This window comes from Lampris incognitus, chromosome 5 (assembly GCF_029633865.1).
Source record: "Lampris incognitus isolate fLamInc1 chromosome 5, fLamInc1.hap2, whole genome shotgun sequence".
Lineage (NCBI taxonomy): Eukaryota > Metazoa > Chordata > Actinopteri > Lampriformes > Lampridae > Lampris > Lampris incognitus.
The window spans coordinates 47,617,907-47,639,944 of NC_079215.1; the positions used below are offsets into that span (position 1 = coordinate 47,617,907).

The window sequence follows — 22,038 nt, forward strand, 5'->3', positions numbered from 1 at the left end:
CAAACAAGCCAGGACCAGAGTACAGCGTATACATTGTCAAACCACAGAGAGAGAAAATAAAGAAACAACTAAAGCATCTTTGTCATTCAGACCTCTTACTGAGTAGGACAAAGCTCCTGAGTCACTGACAGAGGCTTACTATGTATTACTGAAAAATCAAAATAAATATTAATTAAACAATATTATCTTGCCTTCTTTTGCAGGCTTTTGAGAAAAAAGTTTGCAGACTTGAAAACATCAAAATTAAACAGCCATTCCGGGTTTTGCTCATCTCTACACCAGAATATTTCAGGGGTTTGTCGGGCAATTTCAAGGAACATTAACTCTCTTAAGCCATCATAGTTTGTGCAGTACAAAAGAAAATGAAACTCACTTTCCCCTTCACCCAAATTACACAGCTCACACAGTCTGTTTTCCTCTAGAATATTTTTGAATCACACCACCAAAATGGCCAGAGGAAGAAAAACAGCTCTCAACTGTGCAACCAAAGATCTTTGACTTCTAGATAAACTTCCTATTGTTACCGAACCAGGAGTAGCCTGGAAACTCAATCTGGTCATCGTGTGATAGGTGTTTCATTTAATGAATTGATATCAGGGTTTAGAGTCTGCAATAGTAAGATTCTGAGATTCAAGCTAGTCCATCCATTAATGTTCCAGTGTGCCAGGGACAAACAAAAAGGAACAATGTTGCTTACAGCTGGGCAGGTCCTCCTCAGCCTCTCGCACCTGCTGCAGGTAATCCTGCTCGGGCGGCGGCAGTTGCTTCAGGGTTGGTCCGCTTTGTCAGACGGCCACTCCTCGAGATATAGAAGTCCTTTTTGACTGGTATCTTCTGAAGAAACATTTTGAAGTTGAGCTCAAGGATCCGATCAGTATAGGACTTGGCTGATCTCAAATAAACCTTTTTAAACTGGTTGTTACTATTCAGTTTTTGTTTACACCTAAGCACAGCCACCTTGTCCTGCGCTGGACTGAAGGGGGCTTTTAACAGTCCTGGGCCAGGTCCTCTTGCTCACCTTCTCAGCACTCCTATAGTTTCTGGTACAGGATCACATTCCAGACCAATCTCCAGTAGCTCTCTTGGTAACACTTCATTTTAGGGGGTCGGGAATTACCTAGTAATTTCCTAGTAATAAGGTGGTAATTATCACATAATTTCTTAGAAATAAGGTTGAAATTTTCTAGTAATAATGTGGTAATTATCACGTAATTTCTTAGGTTGAAATTACCTTGTAATTTCCTAGTAATAAGTTTTTATAGGTAATTTACAGCTAACCCTAACCCAAATTACAAGGTAATTTCAACCTTCTTTCTAAGAAATTACGTGATAATTACCACCTTATTACTAGGAAATTACTAGGTAATTTCCGACCCCACCGACCCCCTAAAATAAAGTGTAACTGCTCTCTTTTTATTTTCATTCAAGTCTTCCCCATCATCATAAGGAAGGCCCATCATGATGATTGACACGTCAGGATTAAATTTATCAGCGAGATTGGGGCTGGTATATTTTCCTCAAGCAAATCCAGCCGCAATTTTAAGATACCGATTTCCAGGTCAATACTTTCCTTTATTTCTTTAACTGACTTCTTGAGTTCAGCTTTCATAGTCCCCCCCCCCCCAGGAATCCATGCATGCTGTCCACTACGCTGTTAAACTGTCTTTATCCATCCTTGTTTGTAGTAGCTTCATCTCTTTCAGCAACACGTTCGTTTCTTCATCTTCATCTCTGTGCTGCACTCGGTGGCGCATGTTAATTGATTTTTCCACCATGGTAGCTATTCATCAAGTAGCTTTTTCATTTGTCCAGCAAATTTAGTTACCCCGTTTCATAAATGTTTATCCACCAGAATTCCCTTTGTAACTTGCCGTCTTTGTTGTGGTTGTATTAGTTTTGACTACATTTAGTCACAGACACCAGCGTACACCTGGTGCCCAGCAGCCATTTTCTGATTATCAGAGTGTCAGCACAGAAATGAATTAGTGCCGGAGTACCACAGCTGTCTCCTGCTTCACCTTCGAAATCTGTAAAGCCTTGTAATGTAGTGCATAGGAAAGAACTTGGATTGAAGCACAGAGAGGTTTTGGCCACTAACTTTGTGCGATGTTCGACCTGGGACCGCTCGATAAGGGGGGGGGGGGTAAAACACAGGTGTTCCCTTGGTGGTGGAGATGATAGTGGTCTGTCAATATCAAAACAGAGTGGGTTGTGGGAGATGCCCTCACAAAAAGGCCAACTGGGCAAAAGGAAAGAGAGAGTGAGAGACAATGAGTTGGTGTGTGTGTGTGTGTGTGTGTGTGTGTGTGGTTTGATAGGAGAGGATCACCCTGAGAAGGAGCCAAAGCAGTCATCTCAGTGGAGATAAAAGGATCTGTCATGGATTGACACTGCCTCTTCACATACACACACACAGAGGCACATTCATCTCTCTCTCTCTCACACGCACATGCACCTACACACTTGCATTTATACATGCCCACCAACTCACCTACATACAGTACGATAAAGACACTATTTCACTGACTCTCTCTTTTTCCCCTCACCCCTTCACCATTGTCTTCTACACATCACAAAAAAGTGTACACACACTCCCTCACATCGGATAAGGAACAACTCTAAAAAATCTGTTAACAGGGAGGAAAATATAGGAAGAAACCTCAGGGAGAGTAACAGAGGAGGGCTCTCTCTCCCACGATGGACAACGTGCAATGGATGTTGCGTGTACACAATTTACAGAACACAACATTGAAAGAGGATAACAGAATTATAATTGATTCTTTATTTCCCCCCCTTTTCCCCCCAATTGTATCTAAGCCAGTTACCCCACTCTTTCAAGCGGGCCTGGTCGCTGCTCCAGCCCCTCTGCCAATCCAGGGAGGGCTGCAGACTACCACATGCCTCCTCTGATACATGCGGAGTCGCCAGCCACTTCTTTCCACGTCACAGTGAGGAGTTTCAGCAGGGGGACGTAGTGCGTGGGAGGCTCACGCTATAACCCCCAGTGCCCTCCCCCCCGGACAGGCAGCCTGACCGACCAGAGGAGGCGCTAGTGCAGCGACCAGGACACATAACCACATCCGGCTTCCCGCCCGCAGACACAGCCAATTGTGTCTGAAGGGACGCCCGACCAAGCTGGAGGTAACACAGGGATTTGAACCGGCGATCCCTGTGTTGGTAGGCAACGGAATAGACCGCTATGCTACCCGGACGCCCTAGCTGCTTGAAATTTGACATGTGTTTTTGTTTCTTCTTTCATGTATTTATCCTATTTTTCATCGAAACGTGCTTGTGCGGTCATTAAGCCTTTCAGCTTATTAAGACAACGCCACTCAGCTACTCACTCACGCAAAAGCTTTAAGTTCTCAGCTCTTTAGGTTCCAAAGTGTTTTTCTTTTGGCAATGCACTTCAGCTCCCAATTCTGCCAGGAGGTGATTGTTTCAGCTCCCCATTTTTTTTCAGCAATGCAATGTATTTCAGTTTTTTCAGGGAATGCAGTTAAGATTTCAGCATTTTCAGCTTCTTTAGGTGGTGACTTCAGCTTCCAGCTGCCATTATTACACTTTGGCTTGCAGGATTTACAGTAAAGCAACGCAATGCAGTTCGGCTTTTTCAGCCAATTCAGCTCAGATTTGAGCTTTTTCAGCAATGTTTGGCAAAGTGCTTAAGCATCAAGCTAGCCTACCCAGTTTCCCCAGAAACTGCACTTTCTAGTTATAGTCTGTGCTCTGATTTCTCTGCACCTCTGGTATGTGTTCTCAAATTACCTGGTATGTAACGTCCACATCAACACCAACTGGTCTCCTAAGGCCACACAGAAAGTCGATAGATACTGAATACAGGCTTCGTGAGTATCGACAGAGCAGGATCTGGCCATGAGCCTGTTTCCACACCTGTGACTCGTGACACAACACAGTATGCACCTGCCAGCCAACCAGCAGAGCAGATGCTGTTGAGTAATAGTGTGAGACTTCCTCCTGTGGGGACTGACTGGTCAGTCTGGCCTGGTGAGGGGAAAAGACAACCATCCTGATTTCTTTCTTGGTTCACATTCTTGAGCACATCGACTACAGTCTCAATACAGCCCCATTGTTTTTTTGTGTTTTTTGGGGGGGGGGTTTCCCCTTTTTCTCCCCAGTTGTACTTGGCTAATTACCCCACTCTTCCAAGCCATCCTGGTCGTTGCTCCACCCCCTCTGCCAATCTGGGGAGGACTGCAGACTACCACATGTCTCCTCCGATACATGTGGAGTCGCTGGCCGCTTCTTTTCACCTGACTGGAGTTTCACTGGGGGGACGTAGCCACCAGGAGGATGTAGCACATGGGAGGATCACGCTATTCCCCCCAGTTCCCCTCCCCTCCCCCCCTGAACAGGTGCCTTGATCAACCAGAAGGGGTGCTTTTGCAGCGACCAGGACACATACCCACATCCGGCTTCCCACCCGCAGACATGGCCAATTGTGTCTGTAGCCCGACCAAGCTGGAGGTAACATGGGGATTCGAACATGCAATCCCCGTGTTGGTAAGCAATGGAATAGACCACTACACTACCCATCGCACCCCGTTGTCATATTTTAACTTGTAATTTATGTGTCCATTTGGCTGTTACCGCTGCAAAAAAAAAAGAAGTTTACTATAAGTCTGATCCACAGTTATGAAAAGTTGAATATAGTCTGGTGAAGTTTGATGGGCTGCATCTGGGTTTAGATTTGGGAAGGCACATTTCCAGACAGGTGTTGTCACTGCTGTGCTTTTTGAGGCAGCTTTTTGATGCAGCCAGATGCAAAACGCCTCCAGTAATGTAAAACATGGCATCCACAGCAATCTTCTTTGACTTATGCTTTAATTTTAGCAGGATGGTTCAAATGCGCTCATATTGCACCTCCAATAAATCCATCATAAAGTTTAGCCTCCGTCAAGCATGTGATGCCGATACAAGAGGGAATAAGAAACCAAAGATGGAGGGGGGGGGGACATAAGGGTGAAGAAAATGAGCAGAGAAGAGGGAGAAGATGAGCAGAAAGAAGGCAAGGAAGAAAAGGAGAGAAGGGGGTAGCGGAGGAGGTTGGGTAATAGAGAAGGAGGGAGGAAAAGAGAGGGGCAGCATCAGATGCGTTTGTCTGCCTGCCGTTAACCTCATCTGTTATTTCACAGCTGGCTGTTGTCAGGGGCAACGGAGTGTGAGACGGCTGGTTGCTGTGTGGACCTGTGATTCGTCTCGGAGCTAAGCCCAAAGCCTCATGAGGACTTTTAGCTGTGTGTACAGATTGTGTTGACAGGGGTCATTCACCTAATAACAAACTACTTGAGAGATTAGTCCCGCTGATCCCACATGTGGCCGAACCCAGTCTTGCCGATCATCCATTCTTCTTTTACTGTTTTCCCATTGCAAATCACTAAATAGTCATACAGCTAGCCTATATGGCATGTTCTTCTGAACGTTGGGTGGGGGGGTTGAACAGTGAAATGCTGAAGAGTTGTTTAATGTGATTGTTTTAAGACATTAGCCTGACAAACGCTGTCTCAAAGACCTTTTTTATAAAATAATCTGTATTCGTATAGAGGAGCCAGTGTTTTCTGGTATTCGGGTTTTGGCTCTGCTCAGTACAGTGCCGTTTCTTTCAGATGAATTTCAGATGACCTCATCTTATTGCCATGAGACGAGTCTGCGGATGGGAAGTCCACCCCTGCATCCAAAATGAACAAAAGTTACAAGGTGTTTTGTGTCTTCCCAGATCTGAAAACAGAATGAAAAATTATCCCCGTTGTTGCAATAATGAGTGAAACATATTGATTTTTTTTTTCTAAATCGCATCACTGCTTCTGTCATGGCTGACGACCCGAAATGCTTGGAGTCATCACGGACAGTGTGGACAGGGGAGATCAGGCAGGAAAAGGAAATAAATGAATAAAAGATTGTGACAAGGGGATAGATCAAGAAATAGATCATTAATTGAGAGAAAACTCGAGATGCCTGGAGAGGTGGTAGAAGGAAAGGACCGCACACACACACACACACACACACACACACACACACACACACACACACATACACACACTCACACACACAACTCTGTTTAATCTGTTTCTTCTTTCTGACTCGACTATGTTACATGAATCTGCTGCTGTCCCTTTCTGTCTTCTTTTATTTTCATTATCTCTTTCTATATCTGCCAGTGTCTGAATCTCTCTCTCTCTCTCTTTCTGTCTCACTCCCTCTCTCTCCCCCTTCTCTCTGTACATATCCTGTGTCCAACTGAGAATATGAGGGAGAGGAGGTGAAACGGAGACTGGCAGTGGATTTTCCCATCTCGCTCGCAGTTGGGAGGGTGATATTTTGTCATGCATCTTTGTACTGGTTTCTACTCAACACCTAAAAAAGCCCTTTCACACAATACAGTTGCACAACAACAGTGAAACAGCTGTAACAGATGTTCTTAATTCAGTTGGTCAGACACCTGTAACTAATGCACCATACCCCATTCACCTCCACTTGCTACACTGAAGGAGTTAAAAGTGAAATTGTTGGGGGCGTCCGGGTAGCATGGCGGTCTATTCCGTTGCCTGCCAACACGGGGCTTGCCGGTTCGAATCCCCGTGTTACCTGCGGCTTGGTCGGGTGTCCCTACAGACACAATCGGCCGTGTCTGTGGGTGGGAAGCCGGATGTGTGTATGTGTCCTGGTCACTACACTAGCGCCTCCTCTGGTCGGTCGGGACACCTGTTCGTGGGGGAGGGGGAACTGAAGGGAATACCGTGATCCTCCCACGCGCTACGTCCCCCTGGCGAAACTCCTCACTGTCAGGTGAAAAGAAGCGGCTGGTGACTCCACATTGGAGGAGGCATATGTTAGTCTGCAGCCTTCCCAGCATCGGCAGAGGGGGTGGAGCAGTGACCGGGGACGGCTTGGAAAATAGGGTAATTGGCAAAGTACAATTGGGGAGAAAGAGGGGGAAAACTAAAAAAACAAAAAGTGAAATTGTTCTTTCTCACTGTGACTTGGGGACCACATCCACTCTTGTCTGAGAAGATAAAAAAGGATAATTTCACAGAATAATAGTTTCATTGGTAGTATTAGCCACATATTAAATATTATAACCACTAGAGTGAGTACGTAAAACAAAGTAATTATATTTTTCATTTTTGTAGTGAGCTAAAAAAAGGGTGCCTAGTGTTATTTAGTGGCCAAATAAATTCTCAGTACACTCACTTGAAACGAAACTGACTGCAGCCTTGTGCTGTTGTGCATCTCTTACTACAAAACTGAAAATAAGGTTGACAAGGAGATGGGGAGGGTACAACAAAGGTGTAGTGGAAGCAAATAAATGAATAAATAAATAAATAGGCTGTATGAATAAATGAATATGTATCTAAAGGGCGTCATTTACTTTGGAAATATTCATCCAACACTTCATCCACTTCATCAAACACATCTTTTCACACTTTTTCGGCACTTTGCATTACCACAAGGCATATATTATTTCCGGAAAATTCCATCTCATTATCTCACATATAAGAACATGTGGCCTTTTCAATGTGCTGTTTGCCTCTGAGGTATTTTTTTTCACTAAGTTGCCAGTTTATTAGGTAAACTTCTGAAGCAGAGTGTTGTATCTCATTTGACCTTCAGAATGGATGAATTCTACACGATGCCGGATGCGTCGTGCAGGAATGATGCACCATGCAGAAATGATTGCATTGCGCAGTTGCTGAAAATTGGACGACTTCAGAGGCTTGCTGTGAACAGCCCTTTGCACCTCATCCCAAAAATGCTCGATAGGGTTGAGATCCGGAGACTGTGCAGGCCACTGAAGCAATCAAAACTCCCTGTCATGTTCCCGGAACCATTCGGTGTGCCGTGTGACAGGAGGCGTTTTCATGCTGGAAGTGTGAAAAATTGCAGCCATGAAGGGATCATCAGCAACGATGCTCAGATACGCTGTGCTTTTCAGATGCTCGTTCATGGGTATTAGGGGCATGGCTGTGTGCCAGGTAAACATTTCCCACACCACAATACTGCCACCACTGGACTGTGCTGTTGACACCAAACAGGATGGCTTCATGGACTCACGTTGCTTGCACCAAATTCTGATCCTGCCATCATCATGATGCGAAAGGAACCTAGATTAGTCTGACCAGGCAACCTTTTTCCACTCCTCAATGGTGCAGCCTTGATGCTCCTGTGCCCACTCGATGCATGCTTTCTTGTTCTTCGCTCGACACCCGACATTGTCCTCGGCTGTTGTAGCCCATACAAGACAAAGTCTGACAAATGGTGTGTTCTGAGATGACGATCTGCACACCAATGTTGAATTCGGCTTTGATTTGCCAGGTTGTGGCCTGTCTGTTGGCTTGCACGATTTGTGCCATTCTCCTTTGACCCCTCTGATCCACAAGCGGTTTTCATCCACAGGATTGTCGAATATTGGTAGTGTTTGGCTTTGTGCACCAGTCTTGGTAAACCCTTGAAACAGCTGTGCATGAAAAGCCCAGGACAACAGCTGTTTGGGAGATGCTGGAACTGGCACGCCCAGTGCCAACTCGGTGTGCAGTCATGTGAAAAAAATAAGTACACCTGGTGTAAATTTTTGACTTTTTCAACATGTTTCATCATACATATATTTGATTTCAACAATATTGATGGATAAAGGTGATATAATAATAACAAATAACATGTAGCATTTACATGGGTATTCCATATTATAATTTAAAAAACATAAATGCAACTTTATGTGGAAAAATTAAGTACGCCCTTGGCTCTAATAGCTGGTATTGCCCCCTTTGGCAGAAACAACCTCAAGTAGGTGTTTCTTTTAACTGTCTATCAGTCTCTGACATTGATTGGAAGAAGGTTTTGCCCACTTGCCCATGCAGAATTCTTTCAGCTGTGCGATGTTTGAGGGTCCCCCCCAGCATCTCAATGGGATTTAGATCTGGTCTTTGACTTTGCCGTTCCAGAATCCTCCGTTTCTTTCTTTTCAGCCATCCTTTGGTGGATTTACTAGAATTTGTAGGGTCATTATCATGTTGCAAGGTCCACTTTCGGCTGAGCTTCAATCTTCTTGACAGATGGCCTCACCTTAACCTCACTTACCCTGTGGTACGATGAAGTATTCACTGTGGATTCTGTGATGATGAGTTGCCAGGCCCTGATACAGCGAAGCAGCCCCAAATCATAACATTTCCACCACCATGCTTTAAAGTTGGTATCAGGTTCCTCTGGTCAAATGCTATCTTTGGTTTTTGCCAAACATGTCTTCTCCTTTTTTTCCCCTATTGCTCCCCAATTATATTTGTCCAATTACCCCACTCTTCCGAGCCATTCCGGTTGCTGCGCCATCCCCTCTGCTGATCTGGGGAGGGCTGCAGACTACCACATGCCTCCTCCGATACATGTGGAGTTGCCAGCCGCTTCTTTTCACCTGACAGTGAGGAGTTTCGCCAGGGGGACATAGCACATGGGGGATCACACTATTACCCCCAGTTCTCCCTACCCCCTGAACAGGCGCCCTGACTGACCAGAGGGAGGCGCTAGTGCAGCGGCCAGGACACACACCCACATCCGGCTTCCCACCTGCAGACACAGCCAATTGTGTCTGTAGGGATGCCCGACCAAACCGGAGGTAACACATGGATTCGAACCGGCGATCCTTGTGTTGATAGGCAACGGAATAGACCGCTATGCTACCCGAATGACCCCAAACATGTCATTTTGTACTGTGGCCAAATAATTCTATCTTTGACTCGTCTGCCCTGAGCACATTGTTCCAGAAGCCCTTGTCTTTCCTAGATGTTACTGGCAAACTTCAGTCTTGCCCTGATTTTCTTTGGAGACAGCAGAGGTTTCCTCCTGGCACACTTCCCATGTAGATCAGATTTGTTCAGACTTTTTTTAACAGTAGACTCATGCACTTTGACATCAACAGTGGCAAGAGCTACCTGTAGGTCCCGTGATGAAATTTTGGGATTCTTAGGTGTGCTGTTGGGCTGAACTTGCTGAAGCAGCCTGGCCTGGACAAGTTGGCAGTTGTCTGAATTCTTCTCTACTTGTAGATGATCTTCCAGACAGTGGCATGATTGATTTCCAATCATTTGGAGATCTTTTTTAATCCCCTCCCAGACTCATATGCACCTCTAACCTTCTTTTTGAAGTCCTTGGTGAGCTCTTTCAATCTAGGCATGGTGATATCACACACTTCAACAACAAAGAGCAAACCAAACTACAGTTCTTGGGTGTGAATTAGACAGGTTCCACCGAGATCCTGTCTAATGATGCTCTAATCATTTGGACCTGATCTGGTGCACCTGATTCTAATTCTAGGTATTTGAAATAGTGATAAATGCCAGGGTGTACCTAAGTTTTCCACGTGCAAAATTTGCATTTATATTTATTTAAATTATACAATGGATTACAAAATGTAAATGTTGCATGATATTTGTGTTATTATATCACATTTATCCATCAATATTGTTGATCTGAAGATCAAATATCTGTATGCTGAAATATGTTGAAAAAGTCAAAACTTTACATGAGGGTATACTTTTTCAAATGACTATATGCTGCAAAAGAATACATCCTTTATGGTTTCAGACAAGATGGTGTGTGTGTGTGTGTGTGTGTGTGTGTGTGTGTGTGTGTGTGTGTGTGTGTGTGTGTGTGTTTGTTTGTGTGTGTGTGTGTGTGTGTGTGTGTAATAACAGACTTCATACTTTTTACAGCTCACTAGACTAAGTAGCAATCAAAGAAGAATTTTACCATGAAGATAGTAATGTTTTCAAATTTCAGAGACGTGGTGTAAGTTTTCAGATCCTATTTGACACTTTGACATCAATTACCAAATCGTCAGAGGAGCTTTTTCTTACAATACAACAGTTGTTTTACAATTCGCCATTTCAGTTCTGTCTGGCTCCTTGGGACCATTCTGTCTTTGTAGAAGCAGTGAAATTGGTTTTTTATCAGCTACATTCTGTCAGTATTAACGTGGTAACGTTAGCTTTATAAGCCCCTTGGGGTTTTTGTGCCTCAAAGGAATTTTTTTAAGTCTTTTTAGACCCATTTTTCATTATTTAAACATGCCTACAAATGTACAAGCCTTAAATTATTAAACCCTGAAGGGTATCTTTTTTTTTTTTGGAAATGGTCTGGAAATGAGGTGGCACAGTGGTGCAGTGGTTAGCGCGGTCGCCTCACAGCAAGAAGGTCCTGGGTTCGAGTCCCAGGGTAGTCCAACCTTGGGGGTTGTCCCGGGTAGCCCTCTGTGTGGACTTTGCATGTTCTCCCCATGTCTGCATGGGTTTCCTCTGAGTGCTCCCGTTTACTCCCACAGTCCAAAGACATGTAGGTAAGGTGAATCGGCCGTACTAACTTGTCCCTAGGTGTGTGTGTGTGTGGGGGGGCTGTGTCCATGGTGTCTCCCCGCCTGCCGCCCAATGACTGCTGAGATAGGCTCCTGCAACTCTGAGTAAGGATGAGCAGTTTGGATAATGGATGGATGGTCTGGAAGTGAAAACTGAAAGATACTGTATTTCTTGCCTCCACCTGACCCCATCTTATCGGCTAATACCCTGAATTCAAACCACCTCTCTCTGTACGCCTGTGGAGCTACAAGTGAAACTGGGGTTAGTTATTATTAGGACCAGACCTTGCTGACGTAGTCTCTCTCTCTCTCTCTCTCTCTCTCTCTCTCTCTCTCTCCTTGCTCTCTTCCTCCAGAAGATCACTACAACCTGCCCTCCTCTGTCTCTACCTTGATCTCCGAAACCTCCACACAGAGTCAAGAATAGTGGGTTAGGAAACCTGCAGGAATAGGAACCGTTAATGTTTTGCTCTAAATTTGCTTTCTGTGTTCTCCTCCTCCCAGGATACCACCACAGCCTCCCCTCCTCTCCCCACAACTCCACCTCCACCGCTGGTCCTGAGGGCAAAAGGTTAGCCCCATCGGGGACCCTTTCCTCTGAATTCCTCAACCAGAGCAGCTCCAATAAGGTCCTCCTTCTCATCTGTAATACGGCAGGGTCCGGCCAGCAGGCGGTCAGGTGAGCCTTCACTTGGCTGGTAGTTTTCCAGTTTTTAGTTGTTGTTGTTTTTCATTTTGCTTGATGAGTCACTGTTGACTCAATATCAGCCATTACATTCACTGAGCTGTGCTTCATCACCTAAATTGAGCACACCGCTGCAAAGAGTCAATTACCCACTTACCCCTGCGATTCATTATACTTCATAACGGCATTAAGTTTGAGTATGTATGTTATGTCGAGTGCCAGACTTGCATCAAGAGTTCACTTCAGGTTATACTTTTTTTATTCTCTGTATTAGATGATATACAGAGAGATTTCATGCATCAGGGGCAGTTCTTCCGCTGCTCTCCTGTGGCTGCTGTTGGCTGTGGAAACTCCGTTATCCTTTTCCACTAAGTCAGCATCTAATGCCCTCACATGTCAACATCCAAGTCCATTTAATCTTTTTATCCTCATTGCATCATTTCTCCTGCCTAGGCGATTCCCCCCCCCCCCCCCCTATCCAGTCCCTGTCCTTTGCAGTCCTTATAATGCCTCGCTACTTTTGGAACCTTTCAGCTGATCGTAGTGTACTACAGAGGCATACGAGCTATTGTCACAGCTCCTCGGGAGGACAGCAGAACGAAAATATGCATTGACGAGAACTTGGGTAAAATATACCAACTGGTAAAATGACCTAACGAAGCCCTTATCTTGGGATGAGTGGGGTGACCGCAATGATGTCACTAATAACTCCTCAAACACCAAGCTGATGCTGTTATCCAAAGTGATTCCCAATAATCACAATAGTAATATGAGCTTCCAACTCCCAGATTACCAGTGTTACAAGCAGCCGATAGTATGGATGACATCAGTAAGAGCCATATCACCCTGAGAGTTTTCCTGTGGCTGAACGACCCTGTAAGAGAGAACTATGGTGGCAGAAAATGTACTTTAGCATTAAAATAAATGGGGGCGTCCAGGTTTTTGTGGCGGACTATTCTGTGGCCTACCAACACGGAGATTGCCAGATCGAATCCCTGTGTTACCTGTGTAGGCATCCCTACAGAAACCGTTGGCTGTGTCTGCGGGTGGAAAGCCGGATGTGGGTATGTGTCGTGGTCGCTGCACTAGCGCCTCCTCTGGTCGGTTGGGGCACCTGTTTGGGGGAGAGGGGGAACTGGGGGGAGTAGCCTTATCCTCCCACATGTATTGGAGGAGATGTGTGGTAGTCTGCAGCCCTCCCTGGATTGGCAGACGACATGGAGAAGGTCTAAGGACAGGATGTTGTGTTGCTGTTAAGCCCACTGAGGCAAATTTGTAATTTGTGATATTGGGCTATACAAATAAAATTGATTTGATTTGATTTGATGGAGCAGTGACCAGGGTGGCTCGGAAGAGTGGGGTAATTGGCCGGATACAATAGGGGGGGGGGTGAAAAGTTCACATTGTATTTAGCGTTAAAAATGACGTTGAAAACAAAATTTGAATTAGGGAGAGCGCGTTGCCATGGAAAAACTTTCATCAGAAAAAAATATTTAATTGCCATTGTCTAGTGCAACAGATCTTGTGCAACAGGTTCATGATTTTGATGAAAAAGGTATCAGGTGTTATAAGGCAGCCGTCATGCAGCTACCAAATTGATTCATGAACATTTGGAAAGGTTATTTTCTGCGCTTTCATCATGGTTCTAAGCCCGCTAACCTGACTGTCTACTGCTCCACCACCCGCACAACCACTTGCACCCACAAACAGCTTGAGTGTCTGTTTTTATAGAAGCCTGTTGATTGCAGCTGTGGTGTATTGACTGAATGGCACCGTGTGTGTGTGTGTGGTGTCATGTGGCAACATGGCACCAGGTGGCAGGTAGCTGGAAATCTGAGTGCTGTTTTGTAAAATCTAAACTCAGAATAGCAGTTTGGTCAGGTCCAAATGCACACACTTGTTGTGTGTACCCACATCAATAATGTATTTATAGATATAAATCTTATTTATGGATATAAACATCTGTGATGGACTGGCAGCCTGTCCAGGGTGTCTCCCCGCCTGCGGCTCAGTGACTGCTGGGATTGGCTCCAGCATCCCGCGACCCCAGTTTGGATAAGCAGCCTGGATAATGGATGGATATAAACTGTTTGTTTTCTCAAGAACACAGACATACTATAGAGAGACATGGTCATTTTTGTCATTGTGATAAACCTGGAGTTCTCTGGCACAGACACGGATAATGATGGTGTTAAAAGAGGGTTCATCAACTAATTTATTAAAACACATTGTTAAAAACACCAGAGATAAAAGCACCGAGACATCTGCAGAGTCTAGATGGCACAGAGCCGCTACAGTCCGCATACCCACAATTCAGCTCTCACTCTTGGCCCTGGGGAAATTCTTTCTCTGCATTTCACCTGTCTTAGCTGTGTAGCTAGGAGCAGTGGGCAGCCGCTGTGCAGCACCCGGGGATTCTTCTTGCCAATGCCTTGGTCTGGGGCACAGACATGCATGTGTTTCTGATGGTGGGGGAAACCGGAGCACCCGGGGAAAACCCACCACAGACAAGGGGGAGAACATGCAAACTCCACACAGAGAATGACCTGGGATGACCCCCCAAGGTTGGACAACCCCAGGGGTTCAAACCCAGGACCTTCTTGCTGTGAGGCGACGGCGCTTACCACTGGGCCACCATGCCCCCGTCTTCATTTGTGGGCGGCCACTATTTCAACCTGTTTTGAGCCAATTACACGGACTTGAGACAGGTGCGGCTGCACCTCTCTGCCACAGTCATTGAAGCAGGATCACAGCCGCCCAACAAGACTAAACTTCTCCCTGGTTTCCTGACACCCAGGTGTCGTAATATTTGCATCATGACCAAGTTGCTAAATCATTGGCACCATTTACACTTGGCACTAAAATACACTAATCAGAGAGCAGTCAAATAGTGTTTGCTTCCATAAAAACTTGGGTGTGAACACACCAAGGATGCATCATAGATCAATTTTAATCTGATTTCTCATGCCGCCCGTGGGAAGTGGGTTAAGACACAGTGTGGTGTCACATTGGCATGTAAATGCAAATGGAACCGTTTCTTCAGTAGTCACCCGTCTGCTCCTCTTTGATGGGTAAAAAGTGGGCTACGTTCAGGAAGAGGACCTGTCATATTGCTCAGGGAAGTGCTGGGCTTGTGTAATTGGATCACTCATCTGCTGCTGGAGATACATTTTTCAAAACATATGTAAAGCTGAAGTTAGAAGTTTGCATACACCTTAGTCAAATACATTTAAACTCAGTTTTTCACAATTCCTGACATTTAATCCTAGTCAACATTCCCTGTCTTAGGTCAGTTTGGATCTCTACTTCATTTAAAAAATTTGAAATGTCAGAATAATAGTAAAGAGAATTATCTATTTCAGTTTTTATTTTTTTACATTTATTTTTAGTGTTTGGTAGCATTGCTTTTAAATTGTTTAACTTGGGTCAACCATTTTGGATAGCTTTCCAGAAGCTTCTCACTATAAGATGCTGGATTTTTTAGCCCATTCCTCCTGAAGAAACTGGTGTAATTGAGTCAGGCTTGTAGACCTCTTTACTTGCACGTGTTTTTCAGTTCTGCCCACAAATTTTCAATGGGATTGAGGTCAGGGCTTTGTGATGGCCACTCCATTACCTTGACTTTGTTGTCCTTAAGCCATTTTGTCACAAGTTTGGAAGTATGCTTAGGTCATTATCCATTTGGAAGACCCATCTGCGACCAAACTTTAACCTCCTGGCTGATGTCTTGAGATGTTACTTCAACATATCCACGTAATTTTCCTTCCTCATGATGTATTCCCCACAACATGATGCTGCCTACCCCGTGCTTCATGGTTGGGATGGTGTTCTTTGGCAAGCCTCCCCCTTTTTCCTCCAAACATAACGATGGTCATTATGGCCAAACAGTTTAATTTTTGTTTCATCAGACATAAAGACATTTCTCTAAAAAGTAAGATCTTTGCCCCCATGTGCTGTGCAAACCGTAGTCTAACTTTTTTGTGGTGGTCTCTGAGCAGTGGCTTCTTCCTTGCTGAGTGGCCTCTCAGGTTATGTCGCTATACCACTCATTTTACTGTGGATATAGATATTTTTGTACCTGTTTCCTCCAGCATCTTCACTAGGTCGTTTGCTGTTGTTCTGGGTTTGATTTGCACTTCTTGCGCTGAACTACGTTCATCTCTAGGAGACAGAATGCATCTCCTTCCTGAGCGGTATGATGGCTGTGTGATCCCATGGTGTTTATACTTGCATACTATTATTTGTACAGATGAACGTGATACCTTCAGGCATTTGGAAATTGCTCCTGAGGATGAACCAGACTTGGTGGAGGTCCACAATTTTTTTTTCTGAGGTCTTAGTTGATTTCTTTTGATTTTCCCATGACGTCAAGCAAAGAGGCACTTATCTTGAAGCTAGGCCTTAAAATACAGCCACAGGGGGCGTCTGGGTAGCATGATGGTCTATTCTGTTGCCTACCAACATGGCGGTCCTGGTTTGAATCCCCGTGTTACCTCCGGCTTGGTCAGGCGTCCCTACAGACACAATTGATCGTGTCTGCGGGTGGGAAGCCAAATGTGAGTGTGTCCTGGTCACTGCACTAGCGCCTCCTCTGGTCGGTCGGGGCACCTGTTTGGGGGAGAGGGGGAACTGGGGGGAGTAGCGTTATCCTCCTACGCACTACGTCCCCCTGGCGAACTCCTCACTAAAACGCGACGTACCTATTTCAGCAAATCTGCACAGGACGTGCCAAATTATTATCTATTAGAACCGAGATCACAAAAATTGTATTATTGTTCACCAGTAACTAACTGAGTGTCCTTTAGGTAATATATGGTTCTAAATGACCATATTTTGAAATCAACTTTTGCTGTTGAAATAATGACACACAAACAATAGAGTGAGTCTACAATTTGATTTTATTATTTTATTTCGAGTATTCTTGTGTGTCTCAGTTTCAGTATGTCTGCGAGTCCCGTTTTTAAATTATCCACTTGATGCTTTTGGCACTTCATAAGACAGACGCAGTGTGAGAACAAGGAGGTTGGCAGCTGGAAGTCTCAGAGGACATTGGCTGCAGTGGTGCTGTCCTCTCTTGGTCTTCCTCCTCTGAAAATTCAATAAATCTTGAAATATCTTAAAGCAAGAATAAATGTAAACCAACATATAGTAGTAATATGATATGAGAATGCAGGGATTCACCATGGCTCTAATTCATTCAATATATTACTAGAATAGGACTGGGCATCCTAAAAAATGTGTTAGGAGACAGACATATGTTACCGTGATTATCAGACACAGTGAGATGGATGGATGAATGGAAAGATGGATGGATGGATGGATGGATGGATGGATGGATGGATGGATGGATGGATGGATGGATGGATGGATGGATGGATGGATGGATGGATGGATGGATGGATGGATTGATGGATTGATTGGTTGGTTGGTTGGTTGGTTGGTTGGTTGGTTGGTTGGTTGGTTGGTTGGTTGGTTGGTTGGTTGGTTGGTTGGTTGGTTGGTTGATTGGTTGATATTGGATACTGGACAGCACCATGTCTCTGAAGATGGTTTAAATTTCTTTTCATCCAGTCTGGAGAAAGAGCCTTCCTCTTACCCCAGGGGTTCTCAAACTTTTTCACACCAAGGACCACTTGATCATAAAAAAAATTTCCGTGGACCACCTAACCAGCCGGCCAACACCCTCCCCCCCGCCCAAAAAAACCCTTTTTAAAACAGTCTATATTAGGCTTACAATAGCATATTATGTTTTATATTACGAATTATGTCTGCAGATATTACAATACAAAATATGTAATAAATAGGCTACTAGCAAAATTAGGCTAGGCTTCTACCATATACCTTGACCTTGATTTTTGTGAGATGTATGTGTAATTACTGTTTCATATTAATTTTGTTCAGAGCTATTGCCTTTGGTTGTGATGTGATGAATAAAACATGGGAATTTATTTGAAATACCACTGTCAGGGTGAACTCAATGTGAATTCATCATTAAAAGAGTGAACTATTAATGTTAATTTAACAAAAATTCGTTTTAATAGGAATCAAATCTTTGTACTGGCTCTTGTGAAGCTATGAAATTACACATTTCAAATAAGCATAACAGCTTTACAGGTAGCAGCAGTGAACAACTAATTGGAGGAATGCTGTTGCTTTTGCTGTTGCATCACTGACTCAATGTCTGGCTCCACACTAGAGAGTTTCAGTCTCATACAGGGGGCTACATCGATCTTGTTCCTCTGCTTGGTTTTCAAACCAAGAACCCAACTTCACAGTTGTAGGTGGTTGAAAACGGCATTAACACTTGCAAAGCAGACTCAGCCAGCTCAGGATGTTCAGGTTGGACGAGAACCCAGAAGTCTGTCAAGCATTTTTCTCTGAACGCCATTCTCAGTGTTCCATCTGATGCAATGTCCACAAGACTATCCACCTTCCGTGCTGATAGTTTGGAACTGACGCGCTCAATGTGAGGTTGGTCTCCAAATGGATTTCTGATCCATTCAAGGTCCACATCCAATTCTGGAAAGTATCTTCCCAATTGCATGTGAATGCCTTGCAAATGTTCCTTGAAGGCTGCAAGTGTGTTGCTATCCAGAACCTCTTCAGCTTCGAGGACAAAATCGGCTAGACTTGGGAAACAGTCAAACTCCTGGCGATCAAGACGCGCGCACCACAGATCCATTTTGATGCGAGTGGCTTTAACTTTGTCCTGCACTGTAAAAACCGTGACCGCTTTTCCTTGCAGTGCTAAATTCAGGTTATTAAGCATGCTGAACACATCAGCAAGTAAGGCTAGTTTTGCGAGCCATTGAAAGTCATGCATTCTGCCATAAAGTTCATCAGTTTGATGCAAAAACAGCTTGACTTCATCGCGCAGTTCAAAGAGGTGGTGAGAACTTTACCACGCGATAGCCAGCGAACTTCTGTGTGGAAAAGAAGTCTTGTGTGCTCACTCCCCATTTCTTCACACAGAACTTTAAAAAGACGTGAGTTCAGTGCCTTGCTTTTAATTAAGTTGACAATTTTTACGGCCTCGTCCAAAACCTGTTTAAGACAGGGTGGCATTTTTTTTACTGCCAATTGCTCTCTGTGGATACAGCAGTGCGTCGATGCAGCAGAGGGAGCGACAGCGCGTACACGCGTAACCAGGCCCTTGTGTTTGGCTGTCATCGCCGTGGCACCGTCAGTGCACACGCCAGCACACCTCTTCCAATCAATGTTATTCTGCACAATGAAGTTATTTAGGGACTCAAATATCACCTCTCCTGTGGTGTTGGTTGGTAGGGATTAACAGAAAAGAAAATCATTGTGAACAGCACCCGCATGTATGTACCGCACAAAGCAGATTACCGATGTCCGTGGACTCGTCCAGTTGGAGAGAGAAAAAAAGACTCTGATCTTGGACATTTGCAGCCATGGATGTTATTCGCCGCTTGACTGTATCATTGGACAGAGGTACTTTGTAAAGTTCCTCACTCGCTTTCTCCCCTAGCATTATGTTGGCCATAACCTTTGCAGCTGGCTTAACCAAGGTCTCGCCGATTGAGTGAGGTTTGCCAGCTTTCGCAATGGGTAGGGGGACCTTGTATGAGGCTTCGGTAGCTTTCGCGTTTTCCCCTGGCATAAAAAACTGTGTGGCTTCCTTTCTCGCGTGTCGCTCAAGCTCTTCACGTTTTCTCTCAAAAATTGCACATGTTTCGAGGTGTATTCCTTGTGTTTTGACTCAAAGTGACGCTTGAGTTTGGCAGGTTTCATTGCTTCATTAGCTAATATGTCATAGCACACAACACAATGAGGTTTTGGATCCTCAGCATCTCCAGTCCAGAAAAATCTAAATTGAATGTAATCGCTACTGTATTTACGTTTCACTTTTGCAGTGGCTTTTTCAGAGTGTTTTGCTAGCACCTGCTGCAAACTGTTAGCACTATGGGACTCCATGCTAACACTGACGCGCTAAATGTGAGAAGGAAGTCTTTGCACCTTGTTGCTTACATTGTTTGTCGTTTCTCTGGATTTTCTCTTCAGCCACCGATCCATGATGTTTGTATTTTGAACGGTTCACTTCACTCTTTGTTAGATTCTACTTAATTTTCACAATAGTCAGGAGGTCTTTGATATGAAAATCCTGTTATTGGAATGGAAGCTAACTAGGTAACCTAGGTAACACAGGCTAACTGAAGAGACATGACTCAAAACGCAAGTTTGCATTAGACAAATTGAACAAAATTCTTAGGCTTATTTAGGCTACATTTTGATTCACTTTTAATTTAGAAAACATTTAGAAAACAGCTGTACTCGTAACTTTGCATTGGAACGCAGATGAAGGTGATTTGAGAAACACGATTTTTTTTTGCAATCCTCCCACGGACCACTTGGGGGCGCTCGCGGACCACTGGTGGTCCGCGGACCACACTTTGAGTATCACAGTCTTACCCCAATCCCTTTTACTGACATGGCGCACCTCGCTGTAGCAAAGCACTCCTGTTGATACCAGCCTCAGGTCAGACTACTCTTCCTTATTTCTTGTTAAGTGTGCACACAGATAAACCAGTATTCACCGCAGTGATTATTTGTCCTCCCTTTGGCGGTTCGTTGTACGCCACTGTTTGTTGAGAATCGTTTGTTTTCTTTTTGTCAGCTCTGAGAGCAGCACTTTGGTTTCTTAACTCCTTGTGTCCTCTTTGTTTTTAAAGCCCTTTTACGTTTGCAATGTCGGTCACATGTCACATGGGGTTTAAGGAGCTGTACATGGAAAAGGCCCCTAAAGGGACTGACGGGGGCTTGACACTCGCTCCTGTGTGGACTGCCTGCATACGAGCTGTGCCTTCATTTTACAACCAAGAAATGGCAAAGAGAAACTCGTGAAGAAAGTGTGAAAACGGTGTTATGTGCTGAGGATGGGATGGATTGTTCACTTAAGGGAACCCCAAAATTCTGACACTAAATTTCCCCTCCACCATCCTGCTTGTGGCCTGCAGACAAGGTTGTGCTGCAGCCCTGTGTTTGGATGAATGTGATTTTTTTATTTTATTTTTTTTGTGACACAAACACCATGCACATTTATATAAAGTTCAAATGTTTTTTTCTTTGGGGGGTGGGATTTTTACCCCGTTTTTCTCCCCGATTGTACTTGGCCAATTACCCTATTTTCTGAGCTGTCCTGGTCGCTGCTCCACCCCTCTGCCGATCCAGGGAGGGCTGCAGACTACCCCATGCCTCCTCCGATACATGTGGAGTCGCCAGCCGCTTTTTTTCACCTGACAGTGAGGAGTTTCTCCAGGGGGACGTAGCACGTGGGAGGATCATGCTATCCCCCCCCCCCCCTAACAGGCACCCCGACTTACCAGAGGAGCTGCTAGTGCAGCGACCAGGACACATACTCACAGCCGGCTTCCCACCCACAGACACAGCCAATTGTGTCTGTAGGAATGCCGGACCAAGCCAGAGGTAACACGGGGATTCGAACCGGCGATCTCCATGTATCGGAGGAGGCATGCGGTAGCCTACAGCCCTCCCCGGATCAGTACAGGGGGTGGAGCAGCAACCAGGATGGCTCAGAAAATAGGGTAATTGGCCAAGTACAACTGGGGAGAAAAAGAGTGGGAAAAACAGCCACAAAAAAAAAGGTCTACATAGTAACCTGCATTACTGTTTCATATCTCTGTGTTGACCAGCCAATTGTGTTTATAATGGACATAGGTGAAAGTATTTTATCTATGTACACACGAACATGCTGTCCATTCAGTCAGAGTCAGAATCCACTTTTTTGCCACTGTACATTTTCACAAACTAGGATTTTTATGTTATTGCTTTTTTTCTTTCTTTCTTTTCTTTTTTTTACTGCTCACATTTAACACTGGATACAGGACACTTGGTCACTTGAGCAATGGCCCGTCATTCTGTTGGTGAGAGATCTTTGGTTACAAGGGTCTAGACACATGAAATCGATTCTCTCCTTTTAGCTTTGCATTTAAGCGTAATCGACTTTAATGAA

General features: G+C 44.6%; 1 protein-coding gene across 1 annotated transcript in view; it reads left to right on the forward strand.

Moving 5' to 3' along the window:
- The window catches only part of usp43a (ubiquitin specific peptidase 43a), a 215,999-nt gene that overhangs the window by 168,119 nt on the left and 25,842 nt on the right, over positions 1–22,038 (forward strand). Inside the window, exon 7 of the mRNA XM_056280390.1 lies at positions 11,864–12,038. Within this exon, the coding sequence (XP_056136365.1) occupies positions 11,864–12,038 (175 nt within the window). The remainder of the gene's footprint in view (positions 1–11,863; positions 12,039–22,038) is intronic.